The sequence below is a fragment of the Hypomesus nipponensis genome, chromosome 16, assembly GCF_054491055.1.
Source record: "Hypomesus nipponensis isolate SF chromosome 16, ASM5449105v1, whole genome shotgun sequence".
Classification (NCBI taxonomy): Eukaryota; Metazoa; Chordata; class Actinopteri; order Osmeriformes; family Osmeridae; genus Hypomesus; species Hypomesus nipponensis.
Genome location: NC_140376.1, coordinates 9592147 through 9613188, shown reverse-complemented (window position 1 = coordinate 9613188; position 21042 = coordinate 9592147). Strand labels below are relative to the sequence as shown.

Sequence of the window (21042 nt, the reverse complement as noted above, 5' to 3'; positions counted from 1 at the left end):
GGTTTTGAGTTACATGTGCGTTAACATTAGAAATGGAACCAAAGTCAGGAGGGTTTAAACTCAGACCTGGGGGCAAAGGGCACACTGACAGTGCAGACTTCCCATGTGCGTTTGTGGGTGTTATGCATGAGGACACACACACACACAGAGATATATAACACACACATGCAGATGTTACTTGACTGTTTGATTGTCGTGTTATGATGTTATGTTTTTTTTTTTATTATTATAAAAGGTTTTTGAAGGGTAAACTTTGCCAAAACAACCTTGAGGGGGCCTCTCAGAGAAGATTTTGAATAAGTCTAAGAACCACACTGGTTCTAAGGAGTCACTCTTCTAAGTTGTTCCATTAGCAAGGAATACTGATGCTATTGTCTGTGATTATACATTATACACTATAGAGGTTTTACTCTAAACCGGCAAACAAGTGTTTGACGAATGTGATGGAAAGACACATAAGATATCTTTAATTCATGCCCTGTCCGGTGTTCCATGCTCCATGCTGTGTAAGGATGTACTTTTGTTTATCAATCTGCCTACCCTCGAGGACCTGCACACCTCGAGGACCCTGAAGCGAGCAAGGAAGATTGTGGCCGACTCCTCCCACCCTGGACACTCTCTGTTCCAGCTATTCCCCTCCGGCAGAAGGCTGCGATCCATCAGGACCAAAACCTCACGCCATAAGAACAGTTTCTTTCCATCTGCTACTGGCCTCTTCAACAAGGCCAAGGACTCCCACTGACATTTAACACTTTATCATCTATTATAAGTCCATCCATAAGACACCTATTTGTACTTCACACAAGCCACCTTGACCTCATTTGCACTATGCTGCCCATTCTTATTCTTATTTTTATATATATTTTAAATTCTTAAATTTTGACATTGTTTAGTTCTTCGAATTAGTTAAACTATTGTATTTTTCTACTTTTAATTTAAGATGCGTACATGTTTATTGTTTGCACCTTCCTGCCACAGTAAACTCTGTGTATGTGCAAACCTACATGGCAAATAAACCAAATTTAAACCTGATTCTGAAACTGTCTTGGCCCCTGACTCCAGCGTAACCAAGCTGTCACTGTCGCCCTCCAGAGCGGCCCATCCTACATCATCGACCCCCTGAGTGACAAAGTCCTTCCGCCTTGCCTCCCGGTTGTCCTCCAGGCCCTCTTCGTCCTTCAGCCCTGCCTCCCGGTCACCCAGAATGTAGCTTCTTCAATCACCCCAAGTCCTCACATACAGCTTCTCCTTATTGAGGTCACTCTGCTTGCTGTTGGTCACCGTGAGAATCAGGTACAAAACCCTGACACCCTGTCACGCTGCGTCCAACAGGACGCGTACCTCAAGGACATTGTCCAGCTGCACACACCGACTCAGGCACCTCACTCACAAAAGGGTCCTTGCACTCTTCCAATGCAGTGCTTCTTCAGTCCTCCACAGTCGGGGGAATGAACTCTCTGTTAAACTCCTTGTCCCTACCGTTCTTCCGACATGGTCTCAAGACTGACTTCTTCAAACTTGACCTCAACTAACTATTCTTTTAGCTAGCATAAGGGCACCAAAAGCAGCATTTAGCAATACGTTACTTTTGTGATACTGGCAAATTTGGCTCTTCTCTGAACGTTGTATTTGAGATGCTGTTTTTCCACTGTCTGACAAGAGACTGCACCCACAAACGTGTTTGATGTTGCACATATATATTGTTGTCACGCCTTCGGCGAGCACAACCATTGTTATCTCACATATATATATTATAATCATTTTTGCCCCCCTAAGCCTCAGTCAATATTTGGACTACATAGACATCCTAAGTGTCAAAAGTTTCCTCTTGGTCTCGATTGAGTTGCTGGTATTTTTATTCACCTTCCGTTGCACGGTTTAGGAGGTTACAACGTTTTTGTGGCAGCAAGTGCCTTTAGTCAACGAAGGGTACTCAGGGTTAGCTACGTCACCACATCAGCAACGACGCATGGATACAACGTGCATAGATATGCTGTTGCACAGTGAGTATCGTGCCATGGTGTACTAGCAGCACATGTACATTTAAGCAAATCAAGACTTGCATGTACGGTAATTAATGCCACATTAAATGATGTATTTAAACTCAAGCTTGTGTGGTGCGTCGCTGTCTTCAATGCCACAGCCCAAACTTTGTCAAAAGAAACATTCTCATTCCTGGCGCTTTCAAACAATCCCCTCAGTGACGTTTGGCAAGTAACAACAGCTAGCTTGCTTGTAGCAAACTTCTTTTGAATTAGCCATTTCACCGTAAATTAATGTCAAACTTATTTACGTTTTTGGGGGCATAGCAGACGGTACTGTTTGAATTGCGATTCCATCTGAAATACTGCCCCGGTGACAACACTGTTACAGTAGCTTTTTTCAAAGGGGGCTCGCTTGTTTCAAAGGGAGTTCTTAAATATGCTTGAAAATATCACTAGAACGGAAAAACTTAAGGGGACGGACCCACCTGCAACCGATGCAAGCTAGCACACCCTCAATTTCCCCAGAAATTGTACCCTCTCTAGTTACTATTGGTATTGTTCAGTGTGTCTGGAGGATGGATGTGGTTACTTTGCACTGTGGCAAGTACAAACAGATCGTTCCTTGACCCGACCACCAAAATAATACTGGAACCATGCACTTCTGATTCTTGATCTTCTGCTGTACTTTGTGCACTGCTTTGTAAATTGCTTTGGACAAAACCTCTGCAATATTTTAATAAAATGAAAAAATATATATACATATATATTTACACAAATGTTACATAAATATGTAAATTAAATGTATATTACATAAATGAAATGTTCAAAAGAGCAAACGTACGCATGCACACATACACACATCCAGCAATCCCATTACACACAAGGTGATAAATATGAACAATTGGACAATGAAAAGACATGACAAAACATAATTTTATAGGGCATAACCACTCCGTCTACAATCATACTTCATTCACCCTTCACAAATGCATTGATGGAAGTATTGGTGTAGTAAGAAAACTGTACAGGCTGTCCAACTACATGGATTGACAGACACAGATTAAGCATTGTAAGCAAACCTACATGCATTTTGGACATTCTTTTACCATATTACGATTATATGTAAGATACTTTGCTTGACAATTGTGAATATCTGGCATGAATTCAATTTTGTGTGGCCTCTGTTGAATTTAAAGTGACATCTCCCAATAAAGGTGTTCATGTGTTCGTTAAAGTAATACAGAAAGAAGGTTGCCAATGGGAGTCTGCAGAGTCAGCTAGTTAGTGCATTGTTAAAAATGTGCTCCATAAAATACTGTACACTTTTTCTGGGAAAATGAAAGATAACAACAACTGGTGGTAACAGAGGTAAGAGATCACACCAAATTGCTGTATGTCAGATAACTTAAGTTATCTATGAGTTCATAACTTAGTTTATTAACATAGTTAATAACTTGACTTATTAACTATGAATTCATTCTCATTGTCTATTATTCTCAATTTCTGTATATCTTCTTTTAGTCAAAAAACGTTTAAAAATGTATTGCATGTAAACTAAAATACATTCGTTAAAGCAATTGTATTATGTTTTATTGTAAAAATCAAGTATGATTGTTGGTGTGGCACACTAATTTGTTCTGATTGTCATTATCTTAACATACAGCTTTCACAGACACATTGGTAACACACGTTGGCCTATTTACTATAAGATTTCAGTATCTGCAGATTCAGTTTGCATATTTGTGACCAGGAAATGTCAAGCTTGCACAATGAGATATTCTATTGGCTCCATGTTTTTTTTTTCTCTTTATGACATTTGGTTCTTCTTTATGATGCCTGACTCAGATGTTAAAGCACTCCAACACTTATCCAGAACAATCAACCATTAAACCATTGAACCAGGAGTTCATGTTGTTGCAAATTCATATTAAATTGTATATACTGCTGATTAGATAATAATCTGTACTCTGTATTCTATTACTGCTCATAAAAGATGGTCTAGGCAGGAAAGGTTTCTGAATTAGTAATGTAGCCTGAGGAATACGTTGAGTAAACTGCAAGGGTGCTAAATTCTTAACAAAGTAGTTGACCTTTCTTCGGTAACTGTGTGCATCAGAATACATTTATGACATTTGGTGTTTTGTTTATGATGCCTGACTCAGATGATAAAGCACGCCAACACTTATCCAGAGCAATCAACCATTAAATCAGGAGTTCCTGTCATTGCAAATTCACATTATAAATTGTATATACTGCTGATTATCTGTACTCTGTACTCTATTACTGCTCATAAAAGATGGTCTAGTCAGGAAATGTTTCTGAATTAATAATGTAGCCTGAGGAATACCTTGAGTAAACTAAATACATTTTTGGAATCAGGATGCCAACAATGTTTTTGTTTTTACATTTTATACACACTCAAACATTCGGTAACAAATGGTATAAAAATACACCGTAAATATGTTCATACAAAATACATTAATAAAAAAAACAACCACATAGAAAAGGAGTATAAAGCTAATTGGCATATATATGCATGTACAATCTGAAGAAGACAGCTTCATGAAGTTGGTGACACAGGTCAGCACACAAGCGTCAAAGACCGTAAAAAAAAGTTAGTCAACCTTCTGCAATGCTGAGGTAAACATGATTTTTCTCTTGTAAACTGTGCTTTGTGAAACAGTTATGAGCAAGTGTTTAAAAACATTTCCGAACAAAAACAATGTGATATGTGCTCTGATGCAGGTCCACCTGATCAACTACTAAGATCATTATCTTGGAAAATAAGTTTCAATGATACAGATGGGAGAAGTGTACTGCAGTAATGTGCCATGTGATGATTAAAATGTTGTTGTCTGTTAACCAGACACACTTCTCAGTCATCTGCTAGTCATTCATCAATTAAAGATGAATGATACACTGGAACTTCCATTTCACAATTGATTGTATAAGAGTACCTTTTTGTAAAGAAACACTCCCACATTGAGCCGTGCGTGCAAGGCAGAGAGCGCGCGTGTGTATGTGCGTTAGTGCGTGTGTGTGCGCAGTCATCTAAACAGGAGCAACAGGAGGACGCCGAGACTGAGAAGTATCTTGGAGAAGGAGTGCGCGTGTCCCTCGGACGAGGGTGGCTTGGGGGGGCAGTCGGTGTAGGGTTTCAGACACGCGGCGTAGGCCATGACGTGGGCCACGTAGTTCTGCTCTTTGACCCCGTGGAAAAGGTGGGCCATGGGGCCCTTGGCATAAATGGCCACATCCTCCCCTCCGTGGGTCTCAGAGTCCAGGGGTACAGCAGCCTGCTGCATGTACTCCTCATCATCTGAGGAGAGGGAGGGTTGCTCATGATGTAAATAGTTTAAGGGCACATACTGGGCAACAAAAACAGATACACAGACCATTCACAGTCGTAAACTGTAGTACCATAACCCACGACAGTAGCGGATTGGCCATTGGGAGCACCGGGAGAATTCCCGGTGGGCCGAAGCACTTTTGGGCCGGAGGGCCGCTGGCCTTTTTTTTTTTTTTACGACTAATAAAAATGTTTGCAGAATTTTAGCAACACGTTTGTCTGGCCCCCCTTTCCCCCAGGCCGGTTGGTCAATTCCAAATGAACGTCTATGCAACATTGTCTCGCTTACACACCACAGTGACACTGACAGATCGAAAGCTAGCTCGTAGAGACTATATAACGATGGAAAAATCAGGCTAAGAAACGTAAAGGTCTTTCTGTGTTTGATGTCATCATCATGAATTGCGTGCATTGGCAGGGCAGCTGTGGTGGCCGGTTCTGGTGGGCCGGTCTGGTTCAAAGTCCAGGGCCAATCTTTACTCCCAGTCTATCCCTGACCCACAACATTGGAGATTAAAACTGGTGATAAGACAGCGCTGAGTCATATGACATCCCCACCCATTACTCACAGTAATCTACCAAAGTGATGTTTCCTCGGGTACCGTTCACATGCACATAACCAGGACCGTTGGCATACAGGATGCTTGTAAACGGCATCTTGTCGTCCGCTTGCTTTGGTGCCAGACCTGAAAAGAAACGCTCAATGTTTGTGGGTGTCGGTTGAATCGTAGACATTTTAGTCGACATGCTTACTTCTACGGAGCCCCTAAAGCAGGGGTGTCAAACTCCGGTCCTCGAGGGCCGCTATCCTTGATGTTTTAGATGTTTCCCTTATACAGCTCACCTGATTCTAATGAATGGTCGTTATAACAACCCATTTAATTGAATCAGGTGTGTTCGAGCAGGGAAACATCTAAAACATGCAGGACAGCGGCCCTCGAGGACCGGAGTTTGACACATGTGCCCTAAAGGGACATGAAGAAGAAAAAACAATTCTGGTGCGCACAAGATACTTTCTGGTGCGCACAAGATACTTTCTGGTGCGCACAAGATACTTTCTGGTGCGCACAAGATACTTTCTGGTGCGCACAAGATACTTTCTGGTGCGCACAAGATACTTTCTGGTGCGCACAAGATACTTTCTGGTGCGCACAAGATACTTTCTGGTGCGCACAAAATACTTTCTGGTGCGCACAAGATACTTTCTGGTGTGCACGTGATACTTTGCGCACGAGATACTTTCTGGTGCGCACGAGAAAGTTTCTGGTGCGCACGAGAAAGTATCTTCTCAGACACTGTTACTTGTAGGCGAGGTGGAGGCTCGAAAACCACATTATTTGGTGGCCGGTGGATCACCAATAAAAACTGTGCGAGTTGCAGCATATTGCTGCTGCCATCAACTGTGCCAGCGATACCCCGGGTCGTGATACAATTTGAAAGACCAGAAAGTTTCTCGTGCGCACCAGATTTTTTTTTCTTCATGTCCCTTAAAACAAGAGCATCATACTGTTATCGTTTTAAGGTTTAGCATTGGGGTAGAGGCTTCCTGAACAAAATGTTATGAAAGTTGAGTTGCTGGGCCGCAGAGCCATAGAAAAAGATGCATATTGGCAATTTGGTTCCATAAGAGATTCAGATAAGAGAGCTGTCTCTGTTTTTGTTTAGCACTTAGCACTAGTAGGCCTAGCTCACAGCGCAGTTTCTGGTGTAGTTAATTCAATTTCGTTTTTTTCCATTTTCATTTATATAGCACACTTTTAAAACAACAACAGTATCATTTCACCATTTAAAATATATTGTAATGACTTGACTAGGTCAGACAGGAACTATCGCCCAGGCATAAGATTACGTTTAACCACACGGTCCACAGGCACAATAAGCCAAACAGCTGTTTGGCCCTAGTCCTCGCTAAATAAAAGAAAGGTAGCCCACGAAACAATAGTAACCGTCTCTTGTGAAACCCAGACGCTAAACCAACCAGGTCTAACAGTGCGTGTCCACTGCAGCGACGCGAATCGCTTGCCATCGCTTGCCTTCCCACAGTTCACCACGCTCGGGTGCGTTTCAAACAGATTAATGTAGAATATAGTTCTCTAAAGTCATTGTTGTAGTTGTCATGGCCAAGTGTGCTGACTTGGGTTTACGTAGTTGCAACATCGATCAAAATACAACTTGTTTACAAAATATAAAACTGTTTAATACTGTAGACATACACGTTGACATGTGTAAAAAAACGTTTTACTATATTCCTCAATCTCTGCTAATCTGCCGATACGATAGGGAGTTCTAGCCCGGCTAGCTAACTAGTTAGGAAAGAACGAAGTTACGTAATGTGACTAAACTGAATTTGAAAGGACAAGCACCCACAACTTCGGAAAACCTTGCGCCATGCATCGTTTTTTTGTATTAACATCTCTCTACGAATACAGATATGTATCGTACAGGACTGGGTAAGCAGCCACACAAACGATTAGTTTCTCCTCCAGCTTGAAACCTAGTCAGCTAGAAATGTTTACCATGGTTTCTACGTTACGAGAAACAAGAAAACACTCCGATTGGCCATCGCTAGCGAAAATCGTTCCTCATTAGCATAAAGTTGAGAAAATCTCAACTCGAATCGCTTGAATCGCGTAGCGTCGCTACCCACAATGCAAAATGAATGGGAAACATATTGTCGCTCGCATCGCGTCGCTGCAGTGTGAACGCACCGTTACAGTGCGTGTCCACTGCAGCGACGCGATGCGAGCGACAACATGTTTTCCATTCATTTTCTATGGAGCCAGGCGAATCGCTTGCGTGGTGCATTGTGGGTAGAGACGCGACGCGACAGAGTTGAGATGTTCTCAACTTTATGCAAATGAGAAGCGATTTTCGCTAGCGATGGCCAATCGGAGTGATTTCTTGTTTCTCGTAACGTAGCAACCATGGCAAACATTTCCAGCTGTCTAGGTTTCAAGGTGAAGGAGAAACTAATCGTTTGTGTGGCCGCTTACCCAGTCCTGTACAATACATACCTGTATTTGTACAGAGATATATATTTTTTTTTAAACGATGCATGGCGCAAGGTTGCTGAAGTTGTTGATGCTTGTACTTTCTAATTCAGTCTAGTGACATTACACAACTTCGTTCTGTGGTAACTAGCTAGCTAGCCCAGTTGGAACTCCCTATCGTATCGACAGATTAGCAGAGACTTTGAGTAATATAATAAAATGTTTTTTTACACATGTCAACGTGTATGTCTATTAAACAGTTTTGTATACAAGTTGTAAGTTGTCGATGTTACGAGTACGTAAACCCAAGTCTGCACACTTGGCCATTACAACTACAAAAGTGACTTTAAAGAACTACATTCTAATTGAATCTGTTTGAAACGCCCCCGGGCGTGGTGAACTGTGGGAAGGCGAGCGATGGCAAGCGATTCGCGTCGCTGCAGTGTGAACGCACAGTAACAGTGTGTGTCCACTGCAGCGATGCGAGCGACATGTTTTCCATTCATTTTCTATGGAGCCAGGCGAATCGCTTGCGTGGTGCATTGTGGGTAGCGACAAGACGGCAGAGTTGAGATTTTCTCAACTTTATGCAAATGAGGAGCGATTTTCGCTAGCGATGGCCAATCGGAGTGTTTTCTTGTTTCCGGTAACGTAGCAACCATGGTAAACGTTTCTAGTTTTCTAGGTTTCAAGGTGGAGGAAAAACTAATAGTTTGTGTGACTGCTTACCCAGTCCTGTACGATACATAGCTGTATTTGTCCAGACATGTTAATTAAAAAAAACAATGCATGGCGCAAGGTTGCCGAAGTTGTTGGTGTTTGTACTTTCTTAATCAGTCTAGTGACATTACGTTACTTCATTTTGTAGTAACTAGCTAGCTAGCTAGCCCGGCTGGAACTCACTATCGTATCGACAGATAAGCAGAGACTGAGGAAACGTTTTTTACACAGGTCAACGTGTATGTCTATTAAAGTTTTGTATTTTGTATACAAGTTGTATTTTGATCGATGTTGCAAGTACGTAAACCCAAGTCTGCACAGTTGGCCATGACAACTACAACAGTGATTTTAAAGAACTAACTACATTCTACATTCATCTGTTTGAAACGCCCTCGAGCGTGGTGAACTGTGGGAAGGCGAGCGATGGCAAGCGATTCGCGTCGCTGCAGTGGACACGCACGATTGACTTCGAAAGCTCCAACCCCCCTGCCCGACCCCCCTCCATACCCCTTCTCCAACCAGCAGGTTGATTGGCATTTCGTACCCCGCGAACACTACTGGTAAACAGGGGCGGTTTTACACGGGGGCCTACAGGGGCTAGTGCCCCTGTAAAAAATACCTGCCCCCCCCCTGTGGCCCCCCTGAGCTGACTGAATATTTATTGATTTTTTACACGTTTTTTCTCCTTCTGGTAGTCATCATGAAATGAGGAAGGGACATTGCAGCCTTTTTTCCCCCAGTAAATAAAAAGGTTAGCGAAACATATTAAGGTATTGAGAGAGCTGAGGAGCTGGAGGAGGGAGAGTCAGAGCCGTTTGTATGATTTTAATGTAAAGCAAAATTAAAGTATTTAATGTTTGAATATAATTAGTTTTGAATGTGCCCCTCTGATTAAACACTGGTCCCCCCTTGGCCCCCCAGGAAAATTTGTCTAGAACCGCCACTGCTGGTAAACAACTAACAGCCTAACATAACACACGTCTTTTGGTGTGGGTCCCTACTATTTTTGTACTTTAACTGCTAAGATTCCTTGATGAGATGCCTTATCAATTTATTAACGTTACAAAATATTAACGTTGCAGTCAGATCTACCTTGTTTGCTATTGTATAATGCCTGTTTGAAATACGTATTTCAGAGTAGGGCTTGCCATGATCTAGTAGTTGATTGTAGATAATATGGGAATATGTTTAAGTTTGAGATTGGACTCAAATGTGGGTAATTGGATGTGTAAGCCTACATGTTATTTTTGCTTAGTGTTCACTTCAAACATTAAAAGAAAAGGTGAGATAGCACACTTCAAAAAGTTGAGCAAACAGGAGTGAGTAGCCTACACTACAGTGTGTGTAAGAAAGAAATTAGTGTCAATTCAGATGTAGAGACACAGTAGATTCATAGTGAATGTATAATTTGATTCACCCAAGTGGACCATACTAGGCCACACTGAAGAACTCAGGCTTAAGTGCATTTTAATTCCTATTTCTCATCAGCAATCATATGAATAATTTACACTGCTTGGATGCCAGGCTACACACACATTTTCAGTCTTGGTCTGTGGACCCCCTGAAGTAGCCCCGGCCACCCCTTGGCCACCCCATATATAAAAGTCTGGTTCCGCCAATGCTTTAGGGGCTCCGTATACCTCAGCAAAGAGACACAACAAAAAAAGATTGCTTTGCTTCTTGGCCTTACCTGCCCCTTAAATACTGTATAGTTGGCTCACCGGTGAAGTGTGCGGAGACTTGGGTTCGAATCCAGCCCTGGCCCAATCCTTCATGTCCTCCCCCTTCTCTCTCCCTAACATTTCCTGTTGATCTTTACCATCTTTGTCCCATTAAAGCAAATATTCTCTACGATATGTACACAATGTATCCAACAGTTAGTTTTGACCAAGTAATTTGCTTTGGACAAGAGGCATTCCACGATATTTCGCCATAACAGCACTGCTTTTAACTAAACATGCATCTCTCCGCTTACATTAACAGAGTGCAGAAAAATGTTTGTGCTGCTTGGCAAGTCCAGTCCCAGTCTAGTGGCGGAACTATTTTGTGTAGATTATCTGTTGTCGGCTTGTTAACTAATGACATCTTATTTAAGCAATATCACACTCAAGGTAGTGCGTTACTGCTTAAGATCAGCTCAACTTATCTTCAACATTTGGCTTGTGGCCTCTTACCTTCAACCAAGTCACAGCCTTGCTGATACAATGACACACTCCCTCTAATATCATATTGCTTGAACGTGATTTGCAAATTTTTTTCTTTAAATGGGTCAGGTTTGAAACATTTCCTTAAACGTCTCTTTTCAAGGCAAGGTCTACAGATGAGGTGACCTCATTTCAGCAACCAAATCTTCCACGAGAAAAAAAACTGACTTGATTTCAGCATTGTCAAATATTTCTTGGCTTGTGAAGATAATGTTCACCAAGTTTGTGTAAGAAGATGACCCTCAACTGGGATTTTATATGACCGTGTCACTTATTTAGTAATCACTTCACTTCCTTTATGCCGCTGTGTCATGGGCCATACCAAAGATGGGGTTCCCACGTTGGGTGTTTCCTCCGAAGGTGAAAACATGCGAGTGATCCGCCGTAACAACGGTGAGCGTGTCAGACTCCCTGGTGAGGCGCGAGGCTCGCCTGATTGCTTGGTCAAACATCACCGTCTCAGTTAGTGCAAGCTTGGCAATGCCATCGTGATGCCCGTGGTCGATTCTCCCTCTTGGAAAAAAAACACCCACATCAATGTCAAGTCAGTATTAAATGAATCTACTCTGAAAAATTATGACTAAAACGTGGAGTACAATTGTCTTCCATTACGCTTAGAGCATTTTAAGTAGTACACTAGTATAGTATTGGGCAGTATACTAGTACCGACTATACACTAGTGTAAATAGTACTCATCTTCCACAAACAGGAAGTAGCCTCTAGGGTTCTTGCTGAGAATCTGGATGGCCTTCTCTGTCATCTCCACGATGGAGGGGTCTCGAGAGATGTTCCGGAACACCTCAAAGCGCATGTCTTTGGGCTCGAAGAGACCTTGAGAGGCAAGATGAAACCTTTCATTGAATTTTACATTTTGAATGTCTGGTTGTGGAGATATTTCTTCTGACTGCAGATTGTAAAGGCATGCAAGTATGAGTTTCCAGTACATAATAAGTACTATACCCATGAGCCGGTCTGTTGTTTTCACATTGACCTCGTCAAACTGTTTTCTATGCCAAACATACTGTGATTTCTTGTTCTGAAAAGGACACATATCTGAGAAAGGCTGCAGTATCAAGTTTTTACGATATGGAGAATCAAATAGAAGCTTACCTTTTGGGCATTCAGCCAGACATCAATGAGATTCCTCTTGTCCTTGCGATCTCCTTTCCTTGAAGAAGAGGTAGGGTACTCTGGATCTGGAGTTCCTTTAGGAGTCATGTACATCCTCCCCCCACCCAGTACCACCTATCAGGGCAAGGATATCGTAAGAAGCTGAAAATAGTCAACAGTAGAGGGAAAGTACAGGAAATAGCCGAAATGATAACTAATAACCAACCAGTCTGCTTTATTTATTTAAATGTGATCCTCTCTCTCTCTGTGTGAATGTGTGTGTGTGGGTGCGATGTAGCGAAAGCGAGACAAAAAACTAAGAAGAATCTTACGTCAATATCAATGTTGGTGACCAACTGGGTGGCGATGTCGACGCAGCCCTGTCGGCGGGCACTGGAGGGCATGTCGGCATCACTGTACCAGCTGCGGCTCACGGAGTGTGCATAGGCGGCTGCAGGGGATGCGTGCTGGACGCGCGTAGTGGTCACGATGCCAACGGACTTACCTGTGAGGAAACACCAAACTCTTAAAAGGCAAAACACACACGTGCACAACACACACACACATACATGCACCACACCCATACAATCCCTGATAGCCGGCAGAGATATGTCTGTGACCCTAAAGTCCATCCATTGTAATCTTGTGATTGATTTCCAACTATATCAGGGATGAGATGAGTTTAGAGCGGTGCTCTAGGAGATGATAGTGTAATCACACTATCACTTAATGCACTTCCTTATAATGACTGTCAGTCAAGGACAGGCTGACAAAGAGTGCGTGTCAGCCAGAAGAAAATCAAACATTCATTATCGTATCTCTAATTATGGTTGTAGTCGTGTGAATGTGCATCACTGCCAAAGGACCAAGTTGCCAGGTGCCAAACTGTATCTGTAGTTATGTTCTAGCAAATTTCTATTTTCTATTGCATACTCTCACAGTATGTCCGTTATTATCAGATTAGTGTGCGTTATTGACAGTGTGCTAAAGTACACCATACCTTGGGCTTTGGCACGCCGTAATACAGAGAATACTTCATTGCCAAAGGTAGTGTTGCACTCATAGGCTACCGCATTAGCACTGAGGCCCAGCGTTTTAGCGTTCGCCTTCACCCCACAGTGGTACGCTGTAGCCGTGCTTGCACTGTCCGCTACCTGCTTATCTACGCTGTACGTCTGGGAAGCAAAACACAAATCACAAAAAGCATTAGAACATTATTGCAAACCTATGAGGTCTGCTGTCCATTTCAGTTGGAATCCTCAAGAACAGCTTCTTCATCAAATGTACAATTTTAAAAAGGATAAAGTAATGTAAATAATTGTTAGAATTTGATTGAAACTACTGGTGGAAAGGAACTTAGACTAGTCAAGACCAAGTTTGCATGCCCATATTTTGTGACTGAAATCTGAAAACTAAAGATTATGCTGTGTCACAAACCTTTTTTTGACCAAACACCTAATCTCACTCCACCATAATACCCAAATTGTTTCTATTGCAAAAACATAAACAAACCAAAAAAGACTTTCCCATGCTGCACAAAGAGGACTTTACAGAGCTGAAACAAGGAGGAATGAGACAAGATACAGCATGTCAAGTTAGAAAACCATGTCAAGCACACTCACACAAAAAACACACACACACATCCACCTCGAGGTGGCCCTACACCATTTGATTTCTACACACAGCTTCCCTCAGTCCCTCTTGTGCCATTATCAAACAACCTAAATTTAACCTTATTGTGGTTATCTTTACGGTTATTCATGTTTTTGCCAACTGTTTTTCATTGTTTTGTCGTTTTTTTAAATAATGACAAAAACATCTGAATCTAATCTAACCCAAGGGCTCAGAGGGGATCCCACCTTAGAGAGGGCCAGGTAAGGGAAGCTGTCCATGGCCAGCACTGTCTCCTCCCCCAGGTGGCCCTCCATCTGGCCCCTCAGGATTCGCGCGGCTGACACCGTGGACACCCCCATTCCTGATTGACAAATGAGTCGACAAATGTACTTCGTTGCAGCTGAACTCCTATAAGCCATGGGTAGTTTAGACTTGAAGGAAGTCTGCTTCAACCTTCATTGGTTCTGAAGCCAAGGTGAAAAACATTAAACAAGCAATGAAAGAAGTGAATGTCTAACAGCATATTACCACCACACCGGTCATTTATACTGCACCTTTTCATATGACTAATATAACTATTCAAAAGTATATAAATTGGACCTCAAGATGAAACAGGTTTCTCTTTACCACCAATGGACTGAGAAGACCCATCGTTCTGATACATCCCTTCATTGAGCAATGTCTCAGTCAGAGTCATTGAACCGTTTTAAACAATTTCAAAACATCCATTGGACACGTGCCTGTGCTGGACAGCTAACACATTACAGTAAACGCATATCTGTTGATTTTGATTAAGCTGTAAGTACACATCATATTGTGAGGCAGGGGGAAAATGCACAGTTCCAGACAATGCCATGCTCTACATGAGCACCATCTGGTTATCGTATGTTGAACGGTTCCGGCTCTTTACCGTCCCCCAGGAAGAGGATGATGTTCTTGGCACGGTGTGCCCGTGGGCGGAGCTTTAGCGCTGCCTGTAGGGTCTCCTTGGCCTGAGAGTTCCAGTACGCCGGCTCCTTCTCTTGCTCTGCTGCTCGATACCACACACAGACAGACAGACAGACAGTGAAAAGAACAAGAAAAAAAAAGAAAAGCAGTGTCAAGTTGGACAGCCGTGCTTCTTGGTTTGGCACCTATGAAACAGCGTGGCTTCAAGCTATGCGGAACGGATCTGAGGAGCCGTCGGGAAAAAGGTTAGCGAAATAAAGACACCTTGACTGGGATACTGTGGGTGGACTGGAAGACGGTTTAACAGGAAATAGAAAAGAACATTCCACCACGCTGCACACCAAAACAACGGAAAGACAAACAGTCCATCCATCCCAGCGCGTCATAACACTTTACACAAGCTGGGTCTGAAACACACACTGGTCAGTCACACACACACAGTTAAACACATACATTCCCTCCCCCTACAAACTACACACAGATACACAACCTCTTCACACACACACACCTGACCACTTACTCACCGCCCCAAAAGGTTCACCTGTGTCAGCCCATCCTTCAGTCCGTTCACCCACACTGTTCTAATGTTACAACCAGGGACAATGGCCTTGCTGTTTCCTCACCTTGGTCCTCCGCAAGGCCCCCAGAAGAGAGCAGCAGAAAGCCCAGAAGGAGCATCCACAGCCTGGGGGCCCAGCTCTGTGACACCTGCATCCCTACCCTGGAGCCTGGGCGAAAAGGAGCTTCCACACCCAACACTTAGCACGAGAGAGAGAGAGAGAGAGAGAGAGAGAGAGAGAGAGAAAAAGAGAGTGTGCCTCCCCAAACCTTCAGCCCAGCCTTTTAAATCTTAGGGTGTGTTGCCGGCAAAGGCCACAGCCAGCTCATAGGCTTAGAAAAGGGGAGAGAGAGCAAAATAGAGAGAGGGAAAGGATGAGAAAATTGGGGGGCAAGCAAGGACCACACAAACTCGAGTCTAGTTCCCCACACGTAGAAGTGATCTCTCTTCTCTTTCGTTTTTCATTTGCAATGTACCCTCCCCGTTTGTTTTAAAAGGCTGGTTTCATTTTCTCTCCCTCTCTTTTGTCGCTTTCTCAAAAATTGTGAATTATAGAAATTGAAATACCCTTTGATGTGGGAAATGCTCTAATGGGTATTTTTATGCACCAGTTGATTCGACTGAGAAAAAAGAATTGGCTGCCCAATTTGTGTTGGCATTTGACACAATGCAAATCACAATCACTGCTTTTTCATTTCTTTGTTCCCCCCTGGAAAAAGGATTTTAGTGAGTAAAAAGGGTCGGACAGTTTTATTCTCTGTTATATTATGATTGAGTCATGATGTGCCCTGGATTTCATGCTAGGGTCATATTTCTATTTTCTTCACTAACTCAATGTATATGCCTGTAAAAAAACACCTCTTGACTCCTTTTTGTCGGGGAAGCAAGCATTTTTCATTTGTGAGGTAGTCGAGATCGCCTGTGGTTTACACATCTTGTTCATTTTATTTCACACAAACACAACAACTGTTGTTTAAAACAAAATGAAGCCAGGATTGCTCAGTTAGAGGCCAACATCTAATACTTTTTTAAAGTACACCCAAATGGATTTAAATCCCAATGCATCACTGCAGTGTTCATCATATATCATCCAGATCTTCATTTTCTATAAACCTATGGAAAATATGATTTTCCTGAAACAGTAGGGAGCAAGACTGCCGTTAGTCATAGTAGACAACTTCTGTGGTAGCTCTACTTTTCTGCCAGTGCCAGTGAGTCATCAGTGGAGAGTGGTGGGTTGTGGTCATTGTAGTCACGTGATCAAGATAATAAAACGGGGGAATCGGAGGGGCTTCTTGGACAGGGGCCTTCCATAACGTGGCCGCACCATGCAGACCCAAATACCAGAGCAGACACGCGAGCCTCCAAGCTTGTGGAGACATGTCTGTCCATTGTCAGGATTGCTCAGTCGGAGGAGAAAGGCTGGCTTATGTCGGCAAAGGTAACTGTTCTTAAATCCAAATAGCTGGAGGTTATTATGGTCGTCTTTTTAGTCAGGAGGGATTTTTTTGTGTGACTTCGATGGCTCATGAATTTAACCCACCACGACGAAGCAAAAACGTCCTCCACTCAAGTCCGTATCTGTGACAGGAGTGTACTCCTACGGAAACCCAAAACTGCAAACTCACACATCAAACATCTTACAGTAGTTGCTTCAAGAGATACTCCATACACCCTGCAGAAAGTGGGCCCAAATGTACATCCTGTATTTCACAGCTTCCAACAAACTGGCGTCTGTTGGATAGCTTGTGTGAATTATAGTGGTTGGAACAGATTATGTTTCTAGATTATAGCTCAGAGAATGTTTAGGTGCAGGTTGTCAGACCAGAGATGTGGGTGGTGCAGACCACACATCCCCCCTTCTCAAAGAGAGGGCATATCCCTCTTCCTGTCTTTTGATCTTGATTGCAAGACCAGTTTGAAGAGATAGAGATGGAAGAGACTGCAGGAGAGCAAAGAGGAGAGAACTTAGAGGCCGAAAGAGTGAAATTGTGTGTTTATCGGGAGTAAGACTTGAGGACAGATTGAGAGGGAAGGAAAAAGAGACCGAAACGAGGAGGGTAAAAGAAAAAGAACAAAAGAAAGAAGTGAGAGACAGACATTGACAGTAACTTAAAGACAGAGAACTGATAGAATAATCAGCCAATCTAACTCAGACCATGATGTCGTTGATCTATTTTGGCTTGGTCACATCTATGGTGCAGGGAGTTACTCACATCCACTCAAATAGACAGTGAACTATCCCATAAATCTGGATCAATAAGTAGAATGAGTGGGGAGCGTTGATGACGTAACACGTAACTTTACACGCAGCTGTGCTGAGCTTTCTTCTTAAGACCAGTGCTACCCTTGGCAGGCTGCTCGTAAAAGGGGATTCTTTTATAGCTGCAGGAGTGCTTGATTGGGGGACAATTATAAAAGCGACACAGAGAGGCAAGGTCCCTCACAGAACCAGCAGCACTGGTGCGAGATTATTATTCAGAGATCAAACAATGTGCAGCTTGAGAAGCAGCAGGCAATAAACTGAAGTTACTGGTTCCCATAAAGAAAATATATAGGGTTACTTGATCCTAATAATGGTACAGTGGCAAAAGTAGCCATGGTTAGCGTTTTGTTTTCAGTGCCTCAATGATAATAAGTGAAGTAAAAGTACAAAGACTGAACACAATTTTACACAGGTGGTTAAGCTTGTGCATTGTACATGTGAGGTTTAACAAACTACATTGTATTCCTCAGCGTGACGTCACATTTTGTAATGTATTACTATGAAGAGGCCACTATAGTCACTCCATGTAATCCTGGGTGTGAGCACGTTTGTATGTGGTCATTGTTGACTAAACTAAAAGCTATAAAAATCTCTCAGATAAAAAAGCAGTAATTAATTTAAAAACTTACCTGAGCTTTCCACTGTGGAGCAGCAGCATCCAATTAGAAGAAGGGAGCACATCAGACGCTTCATCTTCTCTGTCCCAGGGCCTTGGTGTTCGGGGTGTGAATCCCACTCTCCTTCTCTCTCTCTCTCCCTCTCTCTCTGTCTGCCCTGTACTTGAATCCTTCCTGTAAATTCTAAAACACAAAATCCTACAAGCTGGCTGCTTAAGGCTTTCTCCAAAACAATGGCTGGCAAAGTTCTCACCTCTAGGGAGCAGAGGAGTAATAAATGACTGACGTAAAACAGCCCCCCCCCACACACACACACCACAACTTCCTCATTATAGCCTATGCATCCTTTGTTTTACTGGGAAAGAGAAGAAGAAAAAAAAGGAGGGGGGGGAACAAGCACCACTCACCTCTCTAGTACTTCCATACATTCTACACAGCCTTCTCCCACTGCTTTGAGAGTCTCCAGTCCATTTCTCTCAGGCAGCACGGCTCCAAATCAAAGGGTTGTCTTCCTTCTTTATGGACACAAGCCTGTCAAATGGTTTCCTCGGATTGGGGCTTTAACTTGGATCTTTTAGGGTTGTGTTGACTTGTAAAAGGAGTGAAAGACACACAGACGCACATGAGAGACAATGCACTCACTCTCAGCAGTACCACTTCCGAATACAATGGGATTGTGTACAGATATGTGAAACCAACAATTATGCCGAAAAACAACCTTATCTGGAACTACGGAGTCAGAAACAAATTAGCATACGAGGTGGCGGTTTAATGGGCGTCCTAGTGGGGAAAGAAAAAGTTGGAACTGGCACACATGCAAACATGACTTCTTTCCTCCTCCCACACAGGTAAATCTTTTCACTCACCTCATGTCTCCCACACATCAAACAGTCCTTTTTATCCGCACAGGCATAAATAAATGGTGAGAAACATTGAATGAGAAATAGAAGGCGGATGTTGGCTAGCTAGATAGTCAAGACATTCATATCACAGTCTCATCGGAAACACATGCTGTAGTTATTTCACCTGGCACGACCTGCTGCAGGAGTAAGTAGGCGCAGAAACATGGAGATGGATGCTAGATAATGTAACGCGGAGTGGTTCAAACAGTATTTCATCCAGAGGCCTGACAGGCACATACAGTCATTTTTCTGCACCGATTTAAATTGGTTTGCCTACATTTGTATGCAGATATAATGTCCTTAGATGTTGAGGCAATATGAAAGAGAATTGAATTTGTCTTCCATTCACATTCTGCAAAACAAGGCCCTCAACAAAGGCTGACTTTTAAGAGTAGCTTTTATTTAGACCCACATAAGTGACAGGTGTAAGCATGGACATGAAGTTAAATATTGCCGATACTTGACTTTTATTTTATCAGTGAGAATCCATTTTGCTTTTTTTATATAGAACACATTCCTGACGTCCTCCTTAGATCCCAAAATGGTTCTGAACAACTACACAACCCCTCTTTGTGTGGCAGGGGCCAAAATGTTCTTACAACAACAATATGGAGAAGGATGAACCCAGCAACAGATGCACTACCATCACAGTTTAGTGACTCACCAACATACAGGGGGAAAAAACGAGGAAGTGATTCTTCAGCAGAATCTAAAAATGTATATTTATTCCGTTGCTAAGGGTCTGGGAGATGAATAATAAACCAATACCGGCACCAGACATTCAGTAGTGTCCTTAGATATCAAAAAGACCTCTGTATGAACGGCGGTATTGGTTTTCACTGGCAGCTGAGCAGTCTATGTAGCATCACCTTAGGCAGACTGTGACGAGCATGGCCGTCTGGTTACACAAATACAAGTGCCCATTGTAGGCTGTGGCCTTTAAAAGTAATATACAGAGATTCACACATGAGATGGATTGGAGATTAAATGACATTACCCTAAATACCATGTGAATAGAACTGCAATATGTTCTGTGCAAGAGATCGAGTATGTGACCTTTACTGCATGTTACACAGAACATTTGAAGGTTTGCTCAAAGTTTTGAGGGCATCATAATGTTCCCGTCAAAATTAGCATGGTATCAGATCATTGTAGACATGATTTGCTTGGAAATATAGACCAAGCTTTGAGCTGATCTATCAACAGCTATCAATAAGACACTCACAAAGCTCAGCACGAGATCATGAACTGAAAATGGGAGTCTTGTTTTAAACTAGACAAATTATATTTCACAGTAGCATCATTGTGGACAAACATGAAGTCGATAAAACAATGGCCTGCTTCTTCTAAATACATCTGGGGCAAAATGCAGGTCATTCATAAAGGTCTAGATCGGTTCCATTACAGATTTTGATGTCTTGAAGACCTGAGCTTTAAACACTGACAGAAACATTATGTGTGTGACCCTGTGTCTTCGGACCCGATGTGTTCCTTCCTTTTTCAAAGAACACTGGTCACAGACATCTAGGAGACCCTTCTCCAAGCCACATGTTTTATTTGTTTGCATTTTGGACTGTTTGTTTCTCCACCCTGGTTACAGACTCACTCACTCCCTCACCACCCACCTACACAGCCAATCTACTGACTGACACATCATTGGTTATGTTGCTGGACGTGTCTTCAGTCATTTAATAAACTGTTTTGTAAATCATCGACCCTTGGCAATCCTCCTCATACTTTGTCACAGTGTCTGTGCCGGATGTGTAACAACGTGAGTG

At 42.6% G+C, this 21042-nt stretch overlaps 1 protein-coding gene across 1 annotated transcript; it reads right to left on the bottom strand.

The window, feature by feature from the left end:
- Positions 1–2845: 2845 nt before the first annotated feature.
- alpi.1 (alkaline phosphatase, intestinal, tandem duplicate 1) lies at positions 2846–19062 on the bottom strand. The gene is made up of 12 exons (XM_084675638.1): positions 18770–19062; positions 18375–18545; positions 14883–15002; positions 14218–14333; positions 13359–13533; positions 12691–12863; positions 12359–12493; positions 12209–12284; positions 11945–12079; positions 11571–11762; positions 5904–6020; positions 2846–5304 (listed from the first exon to the last, which is right to left on the bottom strand). The coding sequence occupies exons 2-12, from the start codon at positions 18436–18438 to the stop codon at positions 5033–5035; spliced, it is 1575 nt and encodes a 524-aa protein (XP_084531764.1). The 5' UTR covers positions 18439–18545; positions 18770–19062; the 3' UTR covers positions 2846–5032.
- Positions 19063–21042: the final 1980 nt, after the last annotated feature.